Source organism: Corvus hawaiiensis, chromosome 13 (assembly GCF_020740725.1).
Source record: "Corvus hawaiiensis isolate bCorHaw1 chromosome 13, bCorHaw1.pri.cur, whole genome shotgun sequence".
Taxonomy (NCBI): domain Eukaryota; kingdom Metazoa; phylum Chordata; class Aves; order Passeriformes; family Corvidae; genus Corvus; species Corvus hawaiiensis.
Window position 1 is genome coordinate 2396990 of NC_063225.1, and position 18927 is coordinate 2415916.

General features: G+C 41.4%; 1 protein-coding gene across 3 annotated transcripts in view; it reads right to left on the bottom strand.

Moving 5' to 3' along the window:
• FBN1 (fibrillin 1) overlaps nucleotides 1-18927 on the bottom strand; it is a 145147-nt gene that overhangs the window by 22128 nt on the left and 104092 nt on the right. For all 3 annotated transcript variants that reach the window (XM_048317491.1, XM_048317490.1, XM_048317492.1), the window contains 13 exons: nucleotides 14514-14636; nucleotides 13831-13953; nucleotides 11908-12033; nucleotides 10246-10368; nucleotides 9565-9687; nucleotides 8521-8685; nucleotides 8064-8132; nucleotides 7820-7945; nucleotides 6441-6563; nucleotides 6172-6330; nucleotides 5229-5300; nucleotides 2883-3008; nucleotides 2010-2132 (listed from right to left, as the gene is read on the bottom strand). In XM_048317491.1, coding sequence (XP_048173448.1) covers nucleotides 2010-2132; nucleotides 2883-3008; nucleotides 5229-5300; nucleotides 6172-6330; nucleotides 6441-6563; nucleotides 7820-7945; nucleotides 8064-8132; nucleotides 8521-8685; nucleotides 9565-9687; nucleotides 10246-10368; nucleotides 11908-12033; nucleotides 13831-13953; nucleotides 14514-14636 — 1581 coding nt within the window. The remainder of the gene's footprint in view (nucleotides 1-2009; nucleotides 2133-2882; nucleotides 3009-5228; nucleotides 5301-6171; nucleotides 6331-6440; nucleotides 6564-7819; nucleotides 7946-8063; nucleotides 8133-8520; nucleotides 8686-9564; nucleotides 9688-10245; nucleotides 10369-11907; nucleotides 12034-13830; nucleotides 13954-14513; nucleotides 14637-18927) is intronic.

The following is an 18927-nucleotide window of genomic DNA, read 5'->3' on the forward strand; positions in this document are numbered from 1 at the left end:
GGATTCTATCAATAGTAAATGAAATAAAATGTTAACAAACAGAATGTTTGCTCTCTGGCATAGTTTTTTCCACGACAAATCAGAAACATGACTCAAATGAGGTGTTTCTGTTGACCTCACCAGCACCAAGAGCTGATTTGATTCAATATGCTTCCTTCCTTCCTATACTGCAGCTCCAAAGTATTAGAACTCAGGTGCTGCCATGAGCTTTTATTAAAATTGATTAGGCTCTAGTGTTCAGTGATTTTCTTTTATATGCAATCTAAGCTGAGCAGATGCAGTTTCTCAGCAAACCGTCCCCAGGTTGTTGCAAAAGTAAGAGTCAAGTTGTTCCTAATTGCAAAGGACTTTATGTACTAAATCTGGTTTTCCTGCCTCTCTCCTGCACTGTGCTTAGCACAGGGACAATCAGCACATGCACAATCCTGACAGCCCCATCCCCAGGATCTCTGCACAGCACATGGGGCCACGAGTAACTCTGGATGGGTGTGCACTGAGGACCAAGCTCTCCCAATGTTATTGATGACACCGCTGCTAATTACAGTCTGAAGAAGGCAGAAGGAAAGCCAATGCTGCCTTAAGAACTCCCAATCTTCACAGCTCAGGAGAGCAGAGACAAAGGAAAACCTACGACTCTCTGGTGCTTTGTGGGCAAATGAATAGTGATGCCAAAAACTAGTTTATAAGAAAAATTATTTATTTTACCACAATAGAGAGCTATCTTGAAGGTAAGATAAATGCAGTGCTCCTAGTACTGTGGCTGTGATGAATCAGGTTTGATTCAACAGCACATAAACTACTCAGCTGTGATCGTTTTCCACGCAGTAGCACGGCTGATCCAATACTGCAAGGTGCTTACCACTCTCTGCTCCCAGCAGAGTGGTTGGGAATTTCCTTCCTTTGCTGGATCACATACTTTATCAACCACTTTTATTTTTACTCTAATTGTGTAACTTTATTTTCATCAAATATAAAGTAAGAGCAAAATACAGGGAAGTATTACTGTTTGTGCCAATTCATCTCTGGAATTGTAACCCATATCAGAACCTTCCCTTGCTCTTCCTGTACTGCTGCAATGAACCCTTAACAACAATTACATTAGGAACATATTGAATATTTACATGTGCCACTGCATAGCTTAACAAAGCAAAGTTTTAGTTCTCATAGTAGTGTTCTGATTTCCCCTACACCCTTTTCCCTCAAGGGTCACATGAAACAATGAAAAACTGCACTGCGGGGAAAAGTGCACTTCCTAAAACTCAAGTACTCAGAAGCAAAAACCCAAGGAAAATGTTACCAGCTTCCATTGTAATTCTTACGTTGTTCAGAAATGTATATAGTATATAATATTTACAGCAGCTTGACCCACTGCAGTTTTCAAAATCTCACCAATTCTTCAAGTAAGCAAGATAACATGAATGCCTTTCTGGACTAAGATATTATAAGAAAAAGTAAATAGATTAAAAAACTGCAGTCCCACTCAGTGAGTATTTAAAAATAATGTTATGGGGCCTGTTTAAATCTGTATAAAAGTTAGGAAATTCAACAATAAGCTTTTCAAGTTAGTTACTGCATACAGGCAAGCAGATAAGTCTACCTTATCAGCAGAAACTCCAGCAGCAAGCAGTGAATTATTTGTAAAAATACAAGTGGAAAATAAATTGCTAAAACACATAAAGAAAATCATAATGAAAATCAGAAAATACAGAAAGGTAGTGAATCAAATGGTCTTCCCTTCCTAGACATGACAAGGGCTAAAGAAAAATGCTTGTATTTGGTGGGATAAAGTGAAAGACAAACACCTACTTAGGTTTTTAACTCCCACTTACACATCCATGGGATGGGCCTAGAATTGCCTTCACGTTTATGGGATGCGCCCTAAAAGACTTTAAGAAAAGAGTTCTTGAAGTTGAGATCATCTCCTGAAATACCAACTTTCTGGAGAGGAGAGATGTTTTCTCAGGCCCTTTTAAAACCCCCTCGTGTGTGCAGCCCCCGCAGGCACTCACCAGTGCAGCGCCCCGTGGACGTGAACCTGTAGCCAGGTTTGCAGTCACAGCGGTAGCTCCCAGCTGTGTTCACACACTCTGCGTTTTGCTGGCAAACTGGTCCGTTCTGGCACTCATCAATATCTGTCAAGACAAGAGAGGAATTTGATTTTTATAGTAAGCTGGCAGTGGAAAGATGTCAAAACCACATTTTTTAGCATACAGGTATTAGTAGCTTTCAATGTAAACACCACTGCAAAGCTTTAGGCAAAAAATTTGGATCAATTTTCCTTACTTCAGCTGCTGCAAAAGGAGAACTTTATCTCCCTAAAAATGTAACTGGGTTTCACTTAGAAGCAGCATACAGAAGATGCTTTTACTCAAAGCTCTCAATGCCTTGCCTGCAGCATCCGTGTTGTCAGCAGTCATAATTCACACCAGAGAATGACAGCAATTCATATGCTATCTTCAGTTTCTCCATTACAGTGACTAATACAACGTTAGGGAATGTTTAAACTGGAAATAAAAAACACACCTGTTTATATTTTTTACAAAAATATTTGTTCCATTAGAAAAAAGTACTTTGGAATTAAAAAAAAAGTGCTCATGATCTGACTCAAGAGTACGGTTTTTTTTCTTGGCTTCAGTGTCAAGTGTGAAAAAAAATGTTTCTTCCCATGACTGCTGACTCATGTGCCTTCAAGGCCTTAGATGTCTGACAGAAAATGTGGTGTTTTCTATGCAAAAGAATTCAAAATGTCTGAATTAACACAGATATTACATTGATACCAGTATTCTCCCCTCATTAAGGATGCCTAGCAGGGCTCTGACTCGGCAGTGTCTGAGTTGCCAGCTTGTGAAACACCATTTCTCTGAATGAGAGGAGCACTCTACCTTCACAGATCAGGAGCTTGTCATTGTAGAAGAAACCCACAGGACACTCGCATCGGAAGCTGCCAACCATGTTTATACAGATCCCATTTTCACACACTCCAGGAATCTCTCTGCATTCATCAATATCTGCAAGAATAATTTTTTTTTTTAATACTTATATTGAGCACTTCATGGAATCTTCTGCTGCAGAGTATGTCCTTATGCATTTACCCTTTAAGATAATTATCAAACATACAACGCAAGCATCAGAATGTTCCCAACTGAACAGTGAGTGAGTCATTCCAAACCGTGCAAACGTAGGCATTTCCCGCTTTCTCAGGTTCTGACTCTTCACTGTACTACAGGTATATCCTGCTACAGACAAACGCACAGGGCATCACATCTTTCCTCATGTCTCCCACCCACAGCCCTGATGAATCTCATCACCTTCCCAAGAGCTACAGTGGAGTCACTGGAAAGAGCCAGAGAGAGAACGGAACTGTCTTTGGTTTAATACAGGAGAGCATGACTGAATGCAAACACTTACCAGAATTAGTTTTGCACTGTTTTACCCTTGTTAATCTGGAAAGACTTTCAAGGTTTTATGTAACAGTTTCAAAGTGCCAATGACAGGTAACATCTGAAGTGCTGCCAACATGCTATTAATTAGATTGATTAAGCCAGGCAGCCAGGGCTTGCCAGTGCTTTATATACACCCCAGTTAAGTAACTGATTTTGGCAGAAAAAACCCCAGCTGCTATTACAATTATATGTCTTGCCTATTGGGTCCTTACACATCTTAATATTCTGACATGAGAGAGTTCAGAGACTCCTCCAAAGCCTCTGCCTTTAGTAAACATTGCCATATGCACTGAGGTACCCAGACACAGAATATGGTGGGAAATGATCAGTTAACAGGAGTTTCCATCAGATAATGTTGTGGCTTTGTTCGTTTTTTGGGGGTTTTTTTGCTGCTGGATCCAACCCTTAATTTTCTACATTAGATTCTGTAATTTTGAGTCCTCTGACACACAGGATGAGTAAAAATAGAACTATTTCTGTTTCTGAAACAAACACCTGGAGCAACTATACAGAACTTTAACCCAAACAGAGAGTAACATCATTGGACTGTAAGCAAATATTAGAGGTACACAGAGCACTGCCCCTGCAGAAAGGGCTCTCCTTTGATCCTGTGCCTGCAGGTGTAAGGGACATGAGTAACCCCTGTGCAAAGCAGCAGCCTGAGTGCTACAGCCTCGATCCCAAAGCAGCAGGGAGAGCTGTGATTTGCACAGCTGTGAGAAGCTGTGTGTGCCTCAGTCTCAGCACAGGCCTGCATGCACTGGGATGTACTGGTGGGCTCTGTGGGACAGCCCTGCTGTTTCCACTGGCTCCTGAACTGCACAGCTCCCTGCTGTGGCAGCACAGACAGAGCAGCCTGCAACACCCCTGCACACACGCAAACACCGCACTGCAGCTTTTACCTGTGCGTGTCAGCAAGACCCAAGGGCTCCCTGCTGATGCTGATGAGGGGCCCAATCAGCTCGGTAATAATTTGGACTAATGCTAATAGCCAGAAGGGGAAACTTTGCTTCCAAGAAATGACCTTGTAAATAATAAATATTGTACATTTCTGGAAACTCTTTAAAAATTACATTCCCCACTTTACTGGAATATTTCCATCTAACTAGCTAAACACTGCATCACAGCAACAGCTTCATGCTAACGCATCTGATTACTGCCTATATGCCATCTCTGTTTGTTACAGGGTACATTATCTGCTTTTCATTTGCATTTTAGTGTGAATAAAAACAAAAGGGAGTCCCTTTAGGGATTTACTCAATTCCTTGTCCTAGAATTCCTCATTCTCTCCCTCTTTTTGTTTTGCAATTTGTTACTCACGATTCAAATGTAACACACAATAACATATGTGAGAAATATTCCAGCTGAGCAGAAAAAAGGATTTTTGTGTCAAACCAATACCCAGGGGCACTGATGTGAAATGTCAGACTAAATCTTGGTTTAGTTTGAAGGAAGGACTCCCAGTTCCTCTCAGACCAAATGCTGGTTGGCCTTACTCCCAGGCCTCTCATTCTCAGTATCTGTGCCCTGCTCACGTAGGACAGATTACAGTTTCTTTGGAGCAGTGCGTTGCCTTGATTACAAGCAGCAACTATCACTGCTGCCAGCTAGGAGCAGCCAGGCAGAAAGTTTGCACTTAAGTTGGACTTAAACAGAGGGTTGAACTCCATTACACTGTTTAATTGTTATTCCTCCCATGAAAGCAAAAACTGGGAAAACAAACCTCCCCTCTTCCCTGGGCAGAGGTAGCATGGAATTTAGTTCAAAACATAAATTAGAGCTCACCAACTGGTAATCCTGTATAAATGTCAATGAAGAAGCCAGGCCTTTGACTTCCGCACAGTGTGGAGAATTCATCTGCAACAGGAAAAGAAAGCAGTGATTAAAGCATTTGGAATTGATCAACAGTCTAAAATTCATCATATCCTCTGGCTGAGAAAATTCTTCTTCTACTCTTTGAGCACCTGCAGGGCACGCAGAGGTAGGCAGCCCCTTTCCCAAACTCAGCATGTGAGCTCACTTGGGTTCTCATCCAGTTGGGCTCACATGCTTATTTTGCTCTGCTTATATCTATCCCTGTGCACTACAGTGTTTGCACACAACTTCAGATCTGTCTCTAAAAACCTGAACTACAAGTTGGAAATTAATCAAGTGTCTAGGAAGCTGCTCTTGAAGCAGACCACCTCAAACCAGAGTGGGATGTCCTGCAGTCTTATCCACTGCGGAAGAGTCATGTATGCCCACACAGCTAGCAGAGAAACTCCTACATTTTACATTCAGCTGCTCAACACAGATCGTTCTCAGAGCACTCCAAGGTATCTCTGTAAGCCCATGGCTGCCACAAAGGCCCTTCATGGCAAACAGCAATCGAGGCAGAGCAGACCAGACTCCGTATTTGTTGGAGCAGTACCAATAAAATCTTGGTCAGCACCTCAACACTGGATCAACAAGCACTTGCAAAGAGATGGATTAATCAATATAGACCATGAAGTCTCTGAGACAGTGAAACTGGCACAGGGGAGGCACAACCCAGCAGCATGGACACAAACCACTCAACACATGCCCTCATTGTGACTAGGGCTGATCATCACCAGGACAAAGAAACAACTATTCCCTTCATTTTAGACAAACAAGAGCAGAAAAAGACATCTCTAATGGTGTTACACTCACTAATAGTAATTACGATGTTACCAAGGCCTTCAGACAGCTTTGCAATGCAAAAATGTACCTGTGCTCGGGATAGGACACTGTTCACAAGGCTTATTCCATGCACGCCCAATGTTGTAGGAACAGCAGCACATTTTCTTGGTCATATTGAAGAGCAGCTCACCATCACAGGTTTGATTGTCAGCATAGTAATTTCTGTAACACAGACTTCTTCTCATATCTGTGAAAATGAAGAAAACCTCAGGCCAATGCAGTAGGCAACTCTTAGGGAAGATGATCTCCCTGGCCCAAAGCACAGAGATAAAGCTTTAAAGAAACCCCAGCACATACCCATGCAGTTGTTTCCTCCATTGACTTGCATGTAATCAGGAGGACAGATGCAGGTGTAGTTCCCAACAGTATTGTAACATGTGCCTGGCCCACAAATGCCAGGTGTCTCACACTCATTCACATCTAGGAGAGAACAAACAGGCAGTGAGTGAGTGGCCACAGAAGCTTTCTTATTGTGCTTCTGAGAACAAAAATGTTTCAGTAACGCCTGAGGTAGGAAGGTACTGGTGGAGAAGAGCTGAAGGGGCTCTGAGGAAGGTCATGGTGGAGCAAAGCCACAGAGAAGGAAGCGGCAGCACAGGCGGCCATGGAAAGCCTGGCTGTGATGCAAAGGTGGAACTCTGATACATCTGTGTAGCTCAGAAACAGCAACTTGGCTTTTGCACCTGTTGCACAAAAATAGTATTTGAGGATCTCCTCCATTCTGGATTCTTGTATCTGGAAAAGAACCAAAGAGGTCCCCTGTGGAGTTCCCACTGAGCATTGCCTGACTGGGGAAAGTGAGCAACTTTCCCAACACAAGATGTCATATTTACTTGATCAAGAGAGTAAGTTTTGTTTGAAAAAATCTAACCAAAACCAAACACACCATCCCCAAAACACCTCAGTTCCCAAAAGTTAGAAAATATTTCCCCAGCCTTACAATTTTAGAGTATCTTTGACACACCACTCAGCCTCTGGTGAGCTACGTAAGCGCAACATGGATGAAGCACTTTGGTTCAGCCTTAATTTAGGGCCTGAATGTTTTGTATTTCTGCAGCGTTTTGCACATCATAGGCACTACATTAACATTATTAACAATCTGGAAGACTGAAGACAGCCTGAAGAAATTTTAGAACTTGATGGGTTACTTAAGGTTTTATATCCAGTACACCCTGAGAGGGGCACGTCATGTGACACGTACTACTGACTGTGCTATGGAAAGGAAAATGTTTTGCAGCACAACCAATATTTTCAGTTGGCCACTAGATCAGCAGGAGTAAAAAAAGCAGTGGAAAAATACATGGACACATCAGCCCACCAGATTCATGGGGAAAGTTTGTTCTTTTATCTGACTGCTTAATCATTGCCCATTAACAAACAGCTATTTTTTTATAGCCAGTTAGCAAATTTGCTTTACTTATAGAAAAAATTGTACGGTTTTCTGGTTTTGATCAAAATATCATTTTAAACAAAATTTGCATATATTTCAACATAGTCAAAAAGGAATTGTCACACTCTCAATGCAAGACTTCAACCTGCTCAATTTTCCCACCCTAAAGCTTTACACTGCTTAGTCTGGTTATGCTCCTTTTCAAGGAAGATTAATTCTCTGCACAGTGATCTGTCACTATTTTCAAAGAATAAAGCAGAAGACTAGTTAAGTGAAAGCTCCATACCATCACACACTCGAGTCTCTTCATTCAAGTAGTACCCTGATGGACACTGACACTGGAAGCTACCAAATGTATTAATGCATTTTCCTCCTTGGCAAAGTCCAGGCAGTTCTTGACATTCATCAATATCTGTCCAAACAAACCCATAAACATTTCATTAATGTTTTCCATGAAAAAAAACAACCCAAAATTCACTATAGAGTTTCACAATTTCAGACATGTAAATATAGGAAATTGCAAACATTACCTTCCAATATAACTGTAATAGGGTTTGGTCGGAATCCTTCCCCTCCAGGGCAAAGAACCTTATACTCAGCTGAAGACAAAACAAATTTATGAGCACATGATAGTAGAAACATTTTCAGAACAATTGTTTTTGAAAATGGATCAGATTATTACAGATAATTTAAATGTAAAGTTACAAACTAACCAGCTGGAGACATTAGGTTTACTCTGTTACACCATCTGCTATTCCATTTCATAATGTAGTTTTTGGTGTAATAGCAAACTTGCTCAGAAGTGCTAATAATATTCTGACTAAATAATCTTTCTCAAAGACCAATAAAGTTTTTGGTTAAGACCAGTGGAAGCCTGTCCTCTGCATGTCCACAATAAATGCACACCAGTATTTGAGCTACCTGGCTAAATTAGGCAAAAACCCAACAAACACATTGGTGTGTTGAAGCCAGGAAGAGCAGACTTACTTGTGTTCACCAGTGGGCAGTGCTCACAGGGAACTCCCCAGGCTTTGCCCAGGGAGCAGCAACAGGAGGCCTTGGAAACACCCACTCCAATCTCATTGCTGCAGAAGGTGCCACCGTTATCTCCCCGCGTTTTGATGTCCAGGTAACAGTTGCCAGATCGTGTATCTATTCACAGTGCACATAATGACAAACACATCTTAGGAGAGAGCAAAACACAGCACATCCTCTCAGGGTGAGGGATACCTACAGATGGCTCCCAGTTCTTGCAGGACACCAAAGCAAGTGAGTTGCGCTGCCCAGGGGGGCCCAGCATTTCCCACTTAGGTAGGTTGTTGGTGCCCCATTCCTTGGGTTTTTTTGACCTTTCACAAAGTAGGAAATTTATTCATCATGACCAAGGGCAGTTCAGTCAAGCTTTTTCTCATTTTCACTCACATTTTCCCCCACATTTGTACATCCTTCCATGTCCAGATATCCACTGCTTTCTCCTCCACTCGAGGTTTACAAGTAGGAAAGCATCTACTAAATGTTAGGCATTTCAAACATATTTAAATTTGAGAAGCATCCCTACACCCTCTTAAACAAACAAAACCAAAAGAAATATTAGGATTACTAAGCAGTTGGAGCCTAATACAAGAGCATTTCCATTGGTCATGAAGCTGCACCTAGCCAAGTGCACTCAGTGCTCCAAGAGCATGGGTGGCTTCATGCCACAACTTCATTTGCCTGCCATCTTGGGGCCAGCTGGATGTGGGCTTAAGTTTGTTGAATTTTAAAATTGTCTCCTGCCTGCTGTAAATTGTGGACAGCTCTAACAAGCCCCAAGGGGTTGGTTCTGGCAGCGGGGCACTGCTGGCATGCTGCATCAGCTCTGGACATGCTCTTGCTGCCCTAGCACAGCTTCCAAGCCAGGGGCAGTGGGGTGGGCATTGAAGAGCCTGATCAAGGCCTTTCCCATGATCTGGGACTTTATTCCTAAGCAGTGAGGCTTGAAGTCCCTCTGGGGAACTTCACTTGTAAATGACACAAGGAGTGGTCCCTTACCAACGCATCCAACTCGGGTGGGATTCAGCTCGAAATCAGGAGGGCACTCACAGGTGTAGCTACCAGCAGTGTTGATACACGTGCCACTGATGCAGGTTGTAGGGTCTGCACATTCATTAACATCTGCAAGAAAAAAACAGCACATGGTAAACAAATACTCGAGGACACTAAAAACCATTGATATATCACGTACCATATGCTGACCATCACAAATCCATTAGTTATGACATACTGATCTCCAGAAAGCTCTAAAAAATAAACAGGTGTTTCAGAAGAACAGTGGTCTGAGATGAACTCATAATTTCATAGGAAAAAGAAAAAAAAAGCATTTTTCCTGAAAAAAAATCAGTCTATGAACAAGATTCACATGAAGTACTAAAAAATTACTTAAGGGAAAAATACAAGACAAGGCCATAGCTTACCATCCAGTACTGTACAAGGCACAGCACATCTCTGCCAGAGGGGTTCTCTCTGATCTGTTTTTCCCCTTCTTAAGGGGATATCAGAGGTTGACAAAGAATGTTAAAGAGAAGGATTAAAAAGGTATGGAGAATTCTGTGTTATACAGTAGGGAAGTCTGCATTTTCCTATATCCAGTTTGATTTGTACAGCTTCTTAAAAGAAAAGGAGCTGACTGTGGCACTAACAGAAGATGAAAAAGCATGCTGTTCCAAGTTTTACCTGTGCAGTTACCACCACTTCTGTCCAACTCGTAGCCCACTTCACACTCGCATCGGAAGAGTCCAGGGAGGTTATGACAAGTACCATAGACACAGATGTTAGGAAGTGAGCACTCATCAATATCTGATTAAGGAACAGGAGGGGAAAAATATGAGGTTTCCTGATCTTCTTTACACATAGACAGAGAATTGCAAAAATTTTCAGCAGCATGGATCTGGAAGACAACAGCTGCTGCACACCGTGTAAGACAAGAAAAAGTAACATGGAAGATTTATGTTGGAGCTTAAGGAACCTAATCCATAATGATTCTTTGGGAAAAAGGCTCCTTCTAATATCTCTGGAAGCTATGCCAGAAACCATCCTACCTTATTAGTGGGCTAATCTGACAATTAGCAATATTAAACGTAGCAGAAGACGTGCCTTAATAAAATGAAGTTTATTATAAATCAGCAGTCATCTGCAGAAAGCTGGACACCAGCAAGGGAAAAGCCTGTGCCTAAAGGTGAACTTCATCTTCAGGTTTCTCCATTTGACAGATCTAAAGTTTGGCAAGCAGGCACTTTTGTGCCTTTCCTCCAAATCACTGAGTCTGATTCAGTGTTTACTGAATGCCACATGCACTGCAGCAAGAACAGCTGATCTGATACAGTAAAAAAGTGTGTGTTTACAAAGGACCTTAAAATACTGCACTTAGTGTACACATCTGAGACATGAAGGCAAGTCTGTTTTAGCAATAGGAGCTAGCCTCTCTAAAAGCTATTTAAACTGAGCTAAAAGGTTTGAAAGTAAATTGTTTCATGAAACATTACAAAACCTAATATTGGTTCAGTTGAAAGAAAAATTCACTCTCAAATTATTTCATTTGCTAGGTTACTAAAAAATACACAGAACACGTTTCAAGGTGAAAAATCTTACTTATAGTGATGCACTTATGAACTCCATCAAACACCAGCTGGTATGGGTTATTATGTCAGATGATAAGGCTGCATCTTCTTGACTGACTTAACTGATCAGTAGTGATCCTATCCAAATAAGGATTTCAAATGTTCAAATCAAATCTATGACCTTAATCATGTTGGTAATGTTTATTATTTGATTGTTTTGAATCTTTGCAGATGCAAAGCTCTTATGAACGAGTTGTAAACTGTTAACTGACAGCTCACTTTCGAAACTGAACAAATATTCATACAGGATTTTTTTTTTGTGGTCATACAAACTTCCTGCAAGGCTTCACACTCTGATTCTGCACCTCACAGAAGCCCTCAAAGCATGTTCATTGTATCGGCTACCAAATCACTGTTTTTAAGCTTCATACACACCAATGCAAAGTAACAACCTCTTCTGTTTGTTTTGAATAAAATGAAGAACTGGACATAAATGATCAAGAAGAAATGGCAGCTATCAGTGCCATTTGGATCACTAATCAGACCCCAAAATAATGTATCGTAAGATAGGCTTTGAAAAGCTGTTCTCTCTATATACAGCAGGTAGATGAACATCTAGAGGTCCATAACAAATAAACTGCAGAAAAGCAACTACTATTGAAAATTTTCATGCAGTTCTCAATACAACCACAACAGCAAACAATTGTAAAAAATTGGAACATAAAATACTATTAAGGCAGAATTTGTTGAAAGTTGTTTAAAGCTTACAGAGAATTACCTTCACATGCTTTCCCATCTACACTTGGCAAAAATCCCATATCGCATTCACAGCGATACCCTCCAGGGGCGTTGAGGCACTGCCCATTTTCACAGAGGTTCAAGTTTTCTGAGCATTCATCAAGGTCTGTAAAAGGAAGGGATATTGCAAATTAGCAGTGAAGATGGTTTTTTCACCAACATTTGAGCTGAAGCACGCACTGTTCTGAGCATTTTAATTATTCTATTATATCTGAACACGTGCAGAAGAAACTGCAATCTAGTTATGTGCAGAGGTAACTACATGTAACAGCTCTGTATATTCCTGACATGTTGAAAATACAGTTTCTAATCAAAAGGAAAATCAGAGAGGCACAGACTCCTAGAATAGCTACAGTTAACAACAATTGGAGGCAGTACACAGGGTCAAATTTAGACTCAGAATGAGCACGTGAAATTTATTACAGTTATTGTTTCTATTATGGCAAAGCCTAGAGGCAGTAATTGAGAAAAAAAAAATAGGTTTACTACGCAGTGAGGAAACATATGGTAATAGGCAGTTCTCCATGCCAAACATCAAAACACTGACAAAAAGTGGCATGAAAAGAACTTCACCAGAACTAAACTGCAGGTTAACAGCTGATGAGAAAAACAGCCTTGCTACTGGACTCCACTCACCTTCAGCTAGATCATGGCCCTGACTCTCTAGCTGAAATGTTACACATCACACAAACACCTCCTTACTGCAACAGAGTCTGGCTGGCAGCGGGAGTTTTGAAGTCCATGGCTGGTAAATCAAAAATCACCTACCAGGGGGAATGCTGCACACTGCACACTTTGGCAGAGGGCTTACAGAACATTTGAGTGCTCTAGTTTGAGTCCCAGACACCTCCTGAATTCACAAACAACAAAGTATCCAAATTTAAAAAAAAAGTTCTACTGAATGCAGAAACTCTGTAAGCACCCCATCTGAAGGGTGCAGCTTACAGACTCCTGGAAATCATCACACAGGAAATTAACAAAGAGCACTGGGTTAGGAAGGCCACTGAGGAAGCTGAATCAGATTCAAGATGAAATTATACTGAGAGAATTAAACAGAATCCCAGGGTCTGCTTAGAATTTGGAATGATTCAAATTCAGCCTTAAGCCTGATAATCCAGATTCTCAGATGCTCTAAAAACCTGCTGTAGTTGATAGAGGGCTGCTGATTTGCACCAGCTGAAAACCTGGCCCAGCAGCTCTGTCACACAGCTCTGCTCCAAACAGAATCAGCCTCCAGCGAGCACCCCCGGGCACACTGCGGCCCTCAGAGCAAGAGCAGGGCTCCTCATGACTAAGCACCCATGAGCTAAGCTGTTGCTCAAAGCAGAAGACTGAAGTGTGGGTGGGAAGCATCTCTCTAGGAAAGTTTTATAATCTCATTTACAGTTTATAAAATGAGGTTTCAGAAGCAGCTACTTTCTTCATTCTACACGCCAGCACTGCATCCTGACACCGGCTCTCAGGATGATGGAGTAAAGAAGACAGACATCACACACTCACTTGTGGAAAGGACAAACATTTTTTGGCAATTTTATTAAGTAATTTTGATGCATATGCCCTATTATTTAAGAATTAAGGTGAGTAGGCAATGGACTAGTTTACTAACTAGTCAAATTACATGATCAAGCATTATTTTAATAATTTTGCCACTTACTTCAACTAACGAGGAAAGCAATTTTTTTCACTTTTATCAAGTGAAAAAAAGTGATTGATTTAGACTATGTATAATATATAGTATTTCTTTTAAGCAATGGCAACCTAGGTGAAGGAGAAGACAATCAATGATGACTTATTACTGAAAATTTCAGATGTTTAAAAGCCATTTTTGTGTATTGGATCATAGACTAACTTGGGTTGCATGGTATCACTGGAGTTCATCCTTTGCTTTCCTCAGACAGCTCACCTGTACAAGTGAAACCATCCCCAGTGTAACCTTCTTTACACAGGCAGCGGTAAGAGCCCATCGTGTTCTTGCAGTCAGCATGTGGGCTGCACATGTGGGTTCCATTGGAGCACTCATCCAGATCTTTAAAACAATAAAAAAGGGAGGAAAAAAAACAAAAACCAAAAAACATTAGTTAAAAAACACACATGAATACAACTTTAAATAGTGTACGGAACACAGAAGCTCTACTTTAAATAATCTTCCATAAAATAAAACCCACACACATGTGTGGCCATCTGACTGAAAAAGTGGGAAACAGCTTATTTCCAGCCCATCAAAGAAGTTTGACAAGGTAACTGTGACTGAGGAAGCTCCAGGGCACTCAGTACTAAGACCTGTACCTTGTTTCTATGGGGAGCACCAGGAGGCCCCTCACTGCCTCCCATTAGCTGCCCTCAAGCACAAAACATCTCTCTCCATGGTCCAGTCTGTTCTCATTGTTTCATAAGCCAAATATGAGATAATGCTGATTTCACAGTTACCATGGTGGAGAATTTGTCCTCCAATAGATCGTGCCAAATCGACCTAACAAGTTCAATAACCATTTGTCTTCTCCATTTATAGGTGTGGTATTGTTTTCTTCAGAATTGCTAGAACCTTGTCTGACCTTACAAATAAATACAAATGCATAAGACCCTCACCTGTGCACTTGATGCCATTTCCAATCCAGCCAGGGCTGCAGCTACATTTGAAGCTTCCTGCTGTGTTTGTACATATGGCGTGTCTGTCGCAGTTATGGGCTCCAATTTCACACTCATTGATATCTGCAAAACCAGAGATGTTTGAGGAGCTCATGGAGCACGTGTTCTCATGTCCAGATAACTGGCACTAGAATTTCTCAAGCAAAATAATGTGAACATGAAAGAAAGCATGCATTTCTTTACAACATGACATTCAAAAAGGAAGCTGAAGAGAAACGAGAAGAGAAAAGAAAAAGAAAAAGAAAAAGAAAAAGAAAAAAGAAAAGGATCAAAGCAAAGAAGCATGTAGCATATTGCCAACGTGCTGCCCCACTACCTCACTACCTGTTTTTCTGACAGGCATATAAAGCAGTGCTGCTGCAGTTCACCCCGAAGCCTAAATTCAAAAAGGAAAACAGTACCTCAGAAGACAGCTTTCCCAGTGTGCCCATCCTGCAGAAATGGGCAGAGCCTGCAGAGAGGGACCAGACTGGTGGCTCCACATTGCATGGTTTGCTAAGAAGTCTCAGAGGAAACTCTTGCTGCCCAGGGACTCCTGGAATGTAGCACTCCCACAGCCCCCACATATCTGCACGGATGCTGATGAACACCAGCCAGGCACCGCCAGCCAGCTGCCCCCAGGATTATCCCCAGGCAGGGAATGAAGCAGGTTCTGCCTGGCCAGAGGCTGTGTGGAAGGTGGGGGACAGGCTGTACCACTGTATTTAACATGACAGCTGAGGGGCTCATCAGAAATGCAGTTTATTAGGAACTCAGGACACCTAACACAACAGGAAAGAGTCAGCATCCCTGGAGACACCAGGCAGCAAGACATCCAGTCTTCAACATACACGTTCATCCCAGCACATTCTATTTCAGTACTTGCTATTTTCACCTTATTTTCATTTTTGGGCATTCTCTGGCAATGTCAAAATGTATAGGCTGCAAAAACCAAACTGAACTCCATTCTTCCTTCTCACAGAACATTATTAATGCCCCATATAAGTACTTGGAGAACGTATAAACTCAAAGGCAAAGTTTTCAGAAATTACTACTGGTAACTAAAACAAAACTGGTAGGAATTTTCTTGCACATCTGAGCTATGGATTTTACAGTATTTTCTGTAACTGAGCTCTCAAACTGTGCTTTACTTCCATGCAGGATGTGATTTATCTAGAGTTCACATCAAACCACGTTAAAACTGAAACCCATTTTTTTAGCCCTCCCAGGTGACTTTGATGTTGCTGTAAGCCAGATCATCCCACTCTGTAAAGCAGCTGATGGAAAGGGAAAACAAGCTCACAATCTCTACATGATTCCACGGACAAAAACCCAGCTCGGACCCTTCTCAAGAAGATTATTAAGAAAAGGCCATCAAATATGTAGCAACCTTTGGGATTCTCAGCCCCAAAATCACAGACTTGAATTTCCCTATGATTTTACCTAAAAACAATTAGCTCTTTGAAGAGGGCAAGGCTGTGGAGCTACTGGGGAAAGTGTCCAGGTATCATCTTAACCACTTCCTTCACAGCACTTCCTTAGGCTTGTCTGTCCACACTTCTCTAGACAAAAGGCTGTGTCCTTTCACTATGCCTGGTACACATATTTTGCCTTTCCACAAAGGCAACACATGACTTCAAGAAGCAGACAACATCTGTCTGTTATCCTAAAATTAAATACTCAAGGCCAGAAAACCCCCAAACCCACTGGTGGGGAGGGGGGGGGGGCAGGGGGAGGAGTGTTTGTTTGGTGAGTTTTGTGCTCTCTTGGGGTTTTTTGTTGTTGAGATTTTGGGCCTTTTTTTTTGTGTTTTGGTTTTTGGGGTTTTTGTTTTGTTTTGTTTGTGTGGGGGGGTTTGTGGTGAGTTGGCTTTTAATTTTTTGGAATTTTTTTAGTCTGTTGAAGTGGAATTTCATCCAATCTTACTTTTCTGCGTCTCTTTCTAAATGAAGCATTGCTTTGACTCAAAGCCCCAGACATGAGCATTCCCATAATCTGAATGCTGACGTGTACATATGCATCTAAATCTGGCAGCTGGAATCTACCATTAATGAATGTTGACTCCACCAACAGGCCTGAAAACATGCAAATGGACACTTACTTTTTAAAACTTAAAAAAGGGTCAGGAGCAAATGATCTCAGGGCAGTTTTGCCTTTAGCATGTGCAGAGACTCATACAAAGATAACATCACCCTAAACAGGAAACTCGCATCTGTCAAAAAATCTTAAGGGTGGCCTGAAGAAAAAGCAACTCATTTTGGCTTGGGGAAAGACTGGAAGGAATTTAGAGAGGTCAGCTACAGTATACACTGACATAAAAAAGCTGAGGCAAACACTCTATATTTTAACCTTTACATGATTTTAAACCCCAAACTGTTAAACCACTGCTCACATTAAGACTCCACTGTGTTTGATTATTTGATGCTTTAAAACATACAATCACAAGTTTCCTTATACCCTGCAGAGCACAACAAAACACCGCAAAAAACCCCCATCACCAGTAGAGAGGTTTCTGCCAAGAATTTTTTTAAACCACCAGCAAACACAAACAGAAACTTGCATGCAACAGCTACACCGCAATGAAGTCATGCTCAGGCTCAAGTTTAAGACAACCCAAGCCAAATTTTCCACTCTCCATAAAGTGACTGTGGACTCCATCCCACCACACAGCGACCCACTGACACATTGTACCTGAGAACCCCCATTAACATCTCCCAGCGGAACAGCAGCACCACAACACTGGGGCACTTGCAGTGGACACTTGTTCCCCCATCAGCTGTTTGACACACACACTAAAAAGCTTAGAATCTTCTTTGGGATGAAAGCTGCAAGTATAAATCCATATCCAAATACGGGTATTTATAATGGGCTCAGCTTTCTCAGGCATCAGCCACTGAAATTCCATTCCACTTGCTTTGAATAAAAAAGCTTTTCAGCTTTTCTCCAGTAAAAAATTTTAATAGATTTCAATGCTTTTTTGCCTGGGTAAAGATCAAATAGGGAATGCAAAATGTATTCTCTAATACATCTACCTTTAAAGGGACATTGCAGGGCTTATTTCCATGATGCATGGAAAGGTTTTCAGATACTTAAAGCTGACTGAAGCATATAAAATATCATCATTGGCTTCATCCCAGATTTTACTTCTTTTCACCTGCATTTCACTCAGATGTTGTTTTGCTATAATCCCTATTCTTTCCTTTCACTGCACAGCTGAGTTATAAGCCTACGTTTATTGCACTGCAATTATTTCCAAGGCAAAAGAGATCTTAGACCAAACATGGTCCTGTGTAAACTGAAATCAATGGAATTTATGCCTGCTTATACTGGAGCTTAATATGGATTTATGTTGCCATAAGAATTGAATTATGGCTTGACAGAATGAAACAGAAAGGAGAAGTTGAGCTCTGTAGGGGAAAAATTAACTCAATATCTTTAATAAAAGCACAAGTCCAGCCTGTTCTGTCTGCATGGCAGTACAAACAGTACTACACTCTTCAAATACTCCAGCTATTTTCGTTTAATCGTCTGAAGACAAAGGCATTACTCGGTCTGAGTAAAGGCATCATGACCCAGAGAGCACCCACGAGGACACTACTCCAGGCAGGGTTTCACACAATGATGGCCTATTCCCACTGACTTCATGGGGATTTTCACTGAAGAGTAAAGGAGCGAGTCACTGATTTATATCAACCTTCTCCTTCTGCCTCCAGTATGAGTCCATGACAAGCCAAGGAAAATAAAGACAATCCAGCCAGAGACTGACACTGCATCCTCAGCCGGTCCCACTGTGCCCCAGTGCTGCTGCACACATGTTCTCAGCTTCGCAATTGCACAACTCCCATCAATACTAAGGGAGTTGTCTGCCTACAACAGATGAGAATACGCATGATAAATAATATGCAGGTCTGACATCATAATAATCCCAAGCACTCTGGGGAAAAAAACCTGTCAGTCACCCTATTTTGTTGGCTCCTTCAGTTCTCTTCTTTGGACAAATATTTTTTCTCTCGAGCCTTTGGCAATTAATAAAGCATCTCTCCCATTAATCACAGTTGCACAAATTTTTAGGGCTCTCAGTGTGTGTGCAGCAAAAATACACATCATCTGTACCTGCCACCCTTTGCACTATGCTTGCAAAATGTGGCCACCAAAGGAAAGAAACTGCTAGCCAATATCTGCACAACACATCCTTACCCAGTCTGAAAGTGGATCATCAAAGCTGGCCGGAGAGGAGCATGGGAGTAAATCACTGTTTCCTCACCTGTACTCTAGAAACATCCCTTTGCATTTGAACAGAACAGGAGTGTACATTAACTGAAAAAAATTCGCATGTTCATCACTGGGCATGAAATCCTCTAGGTACTCTGTGAAT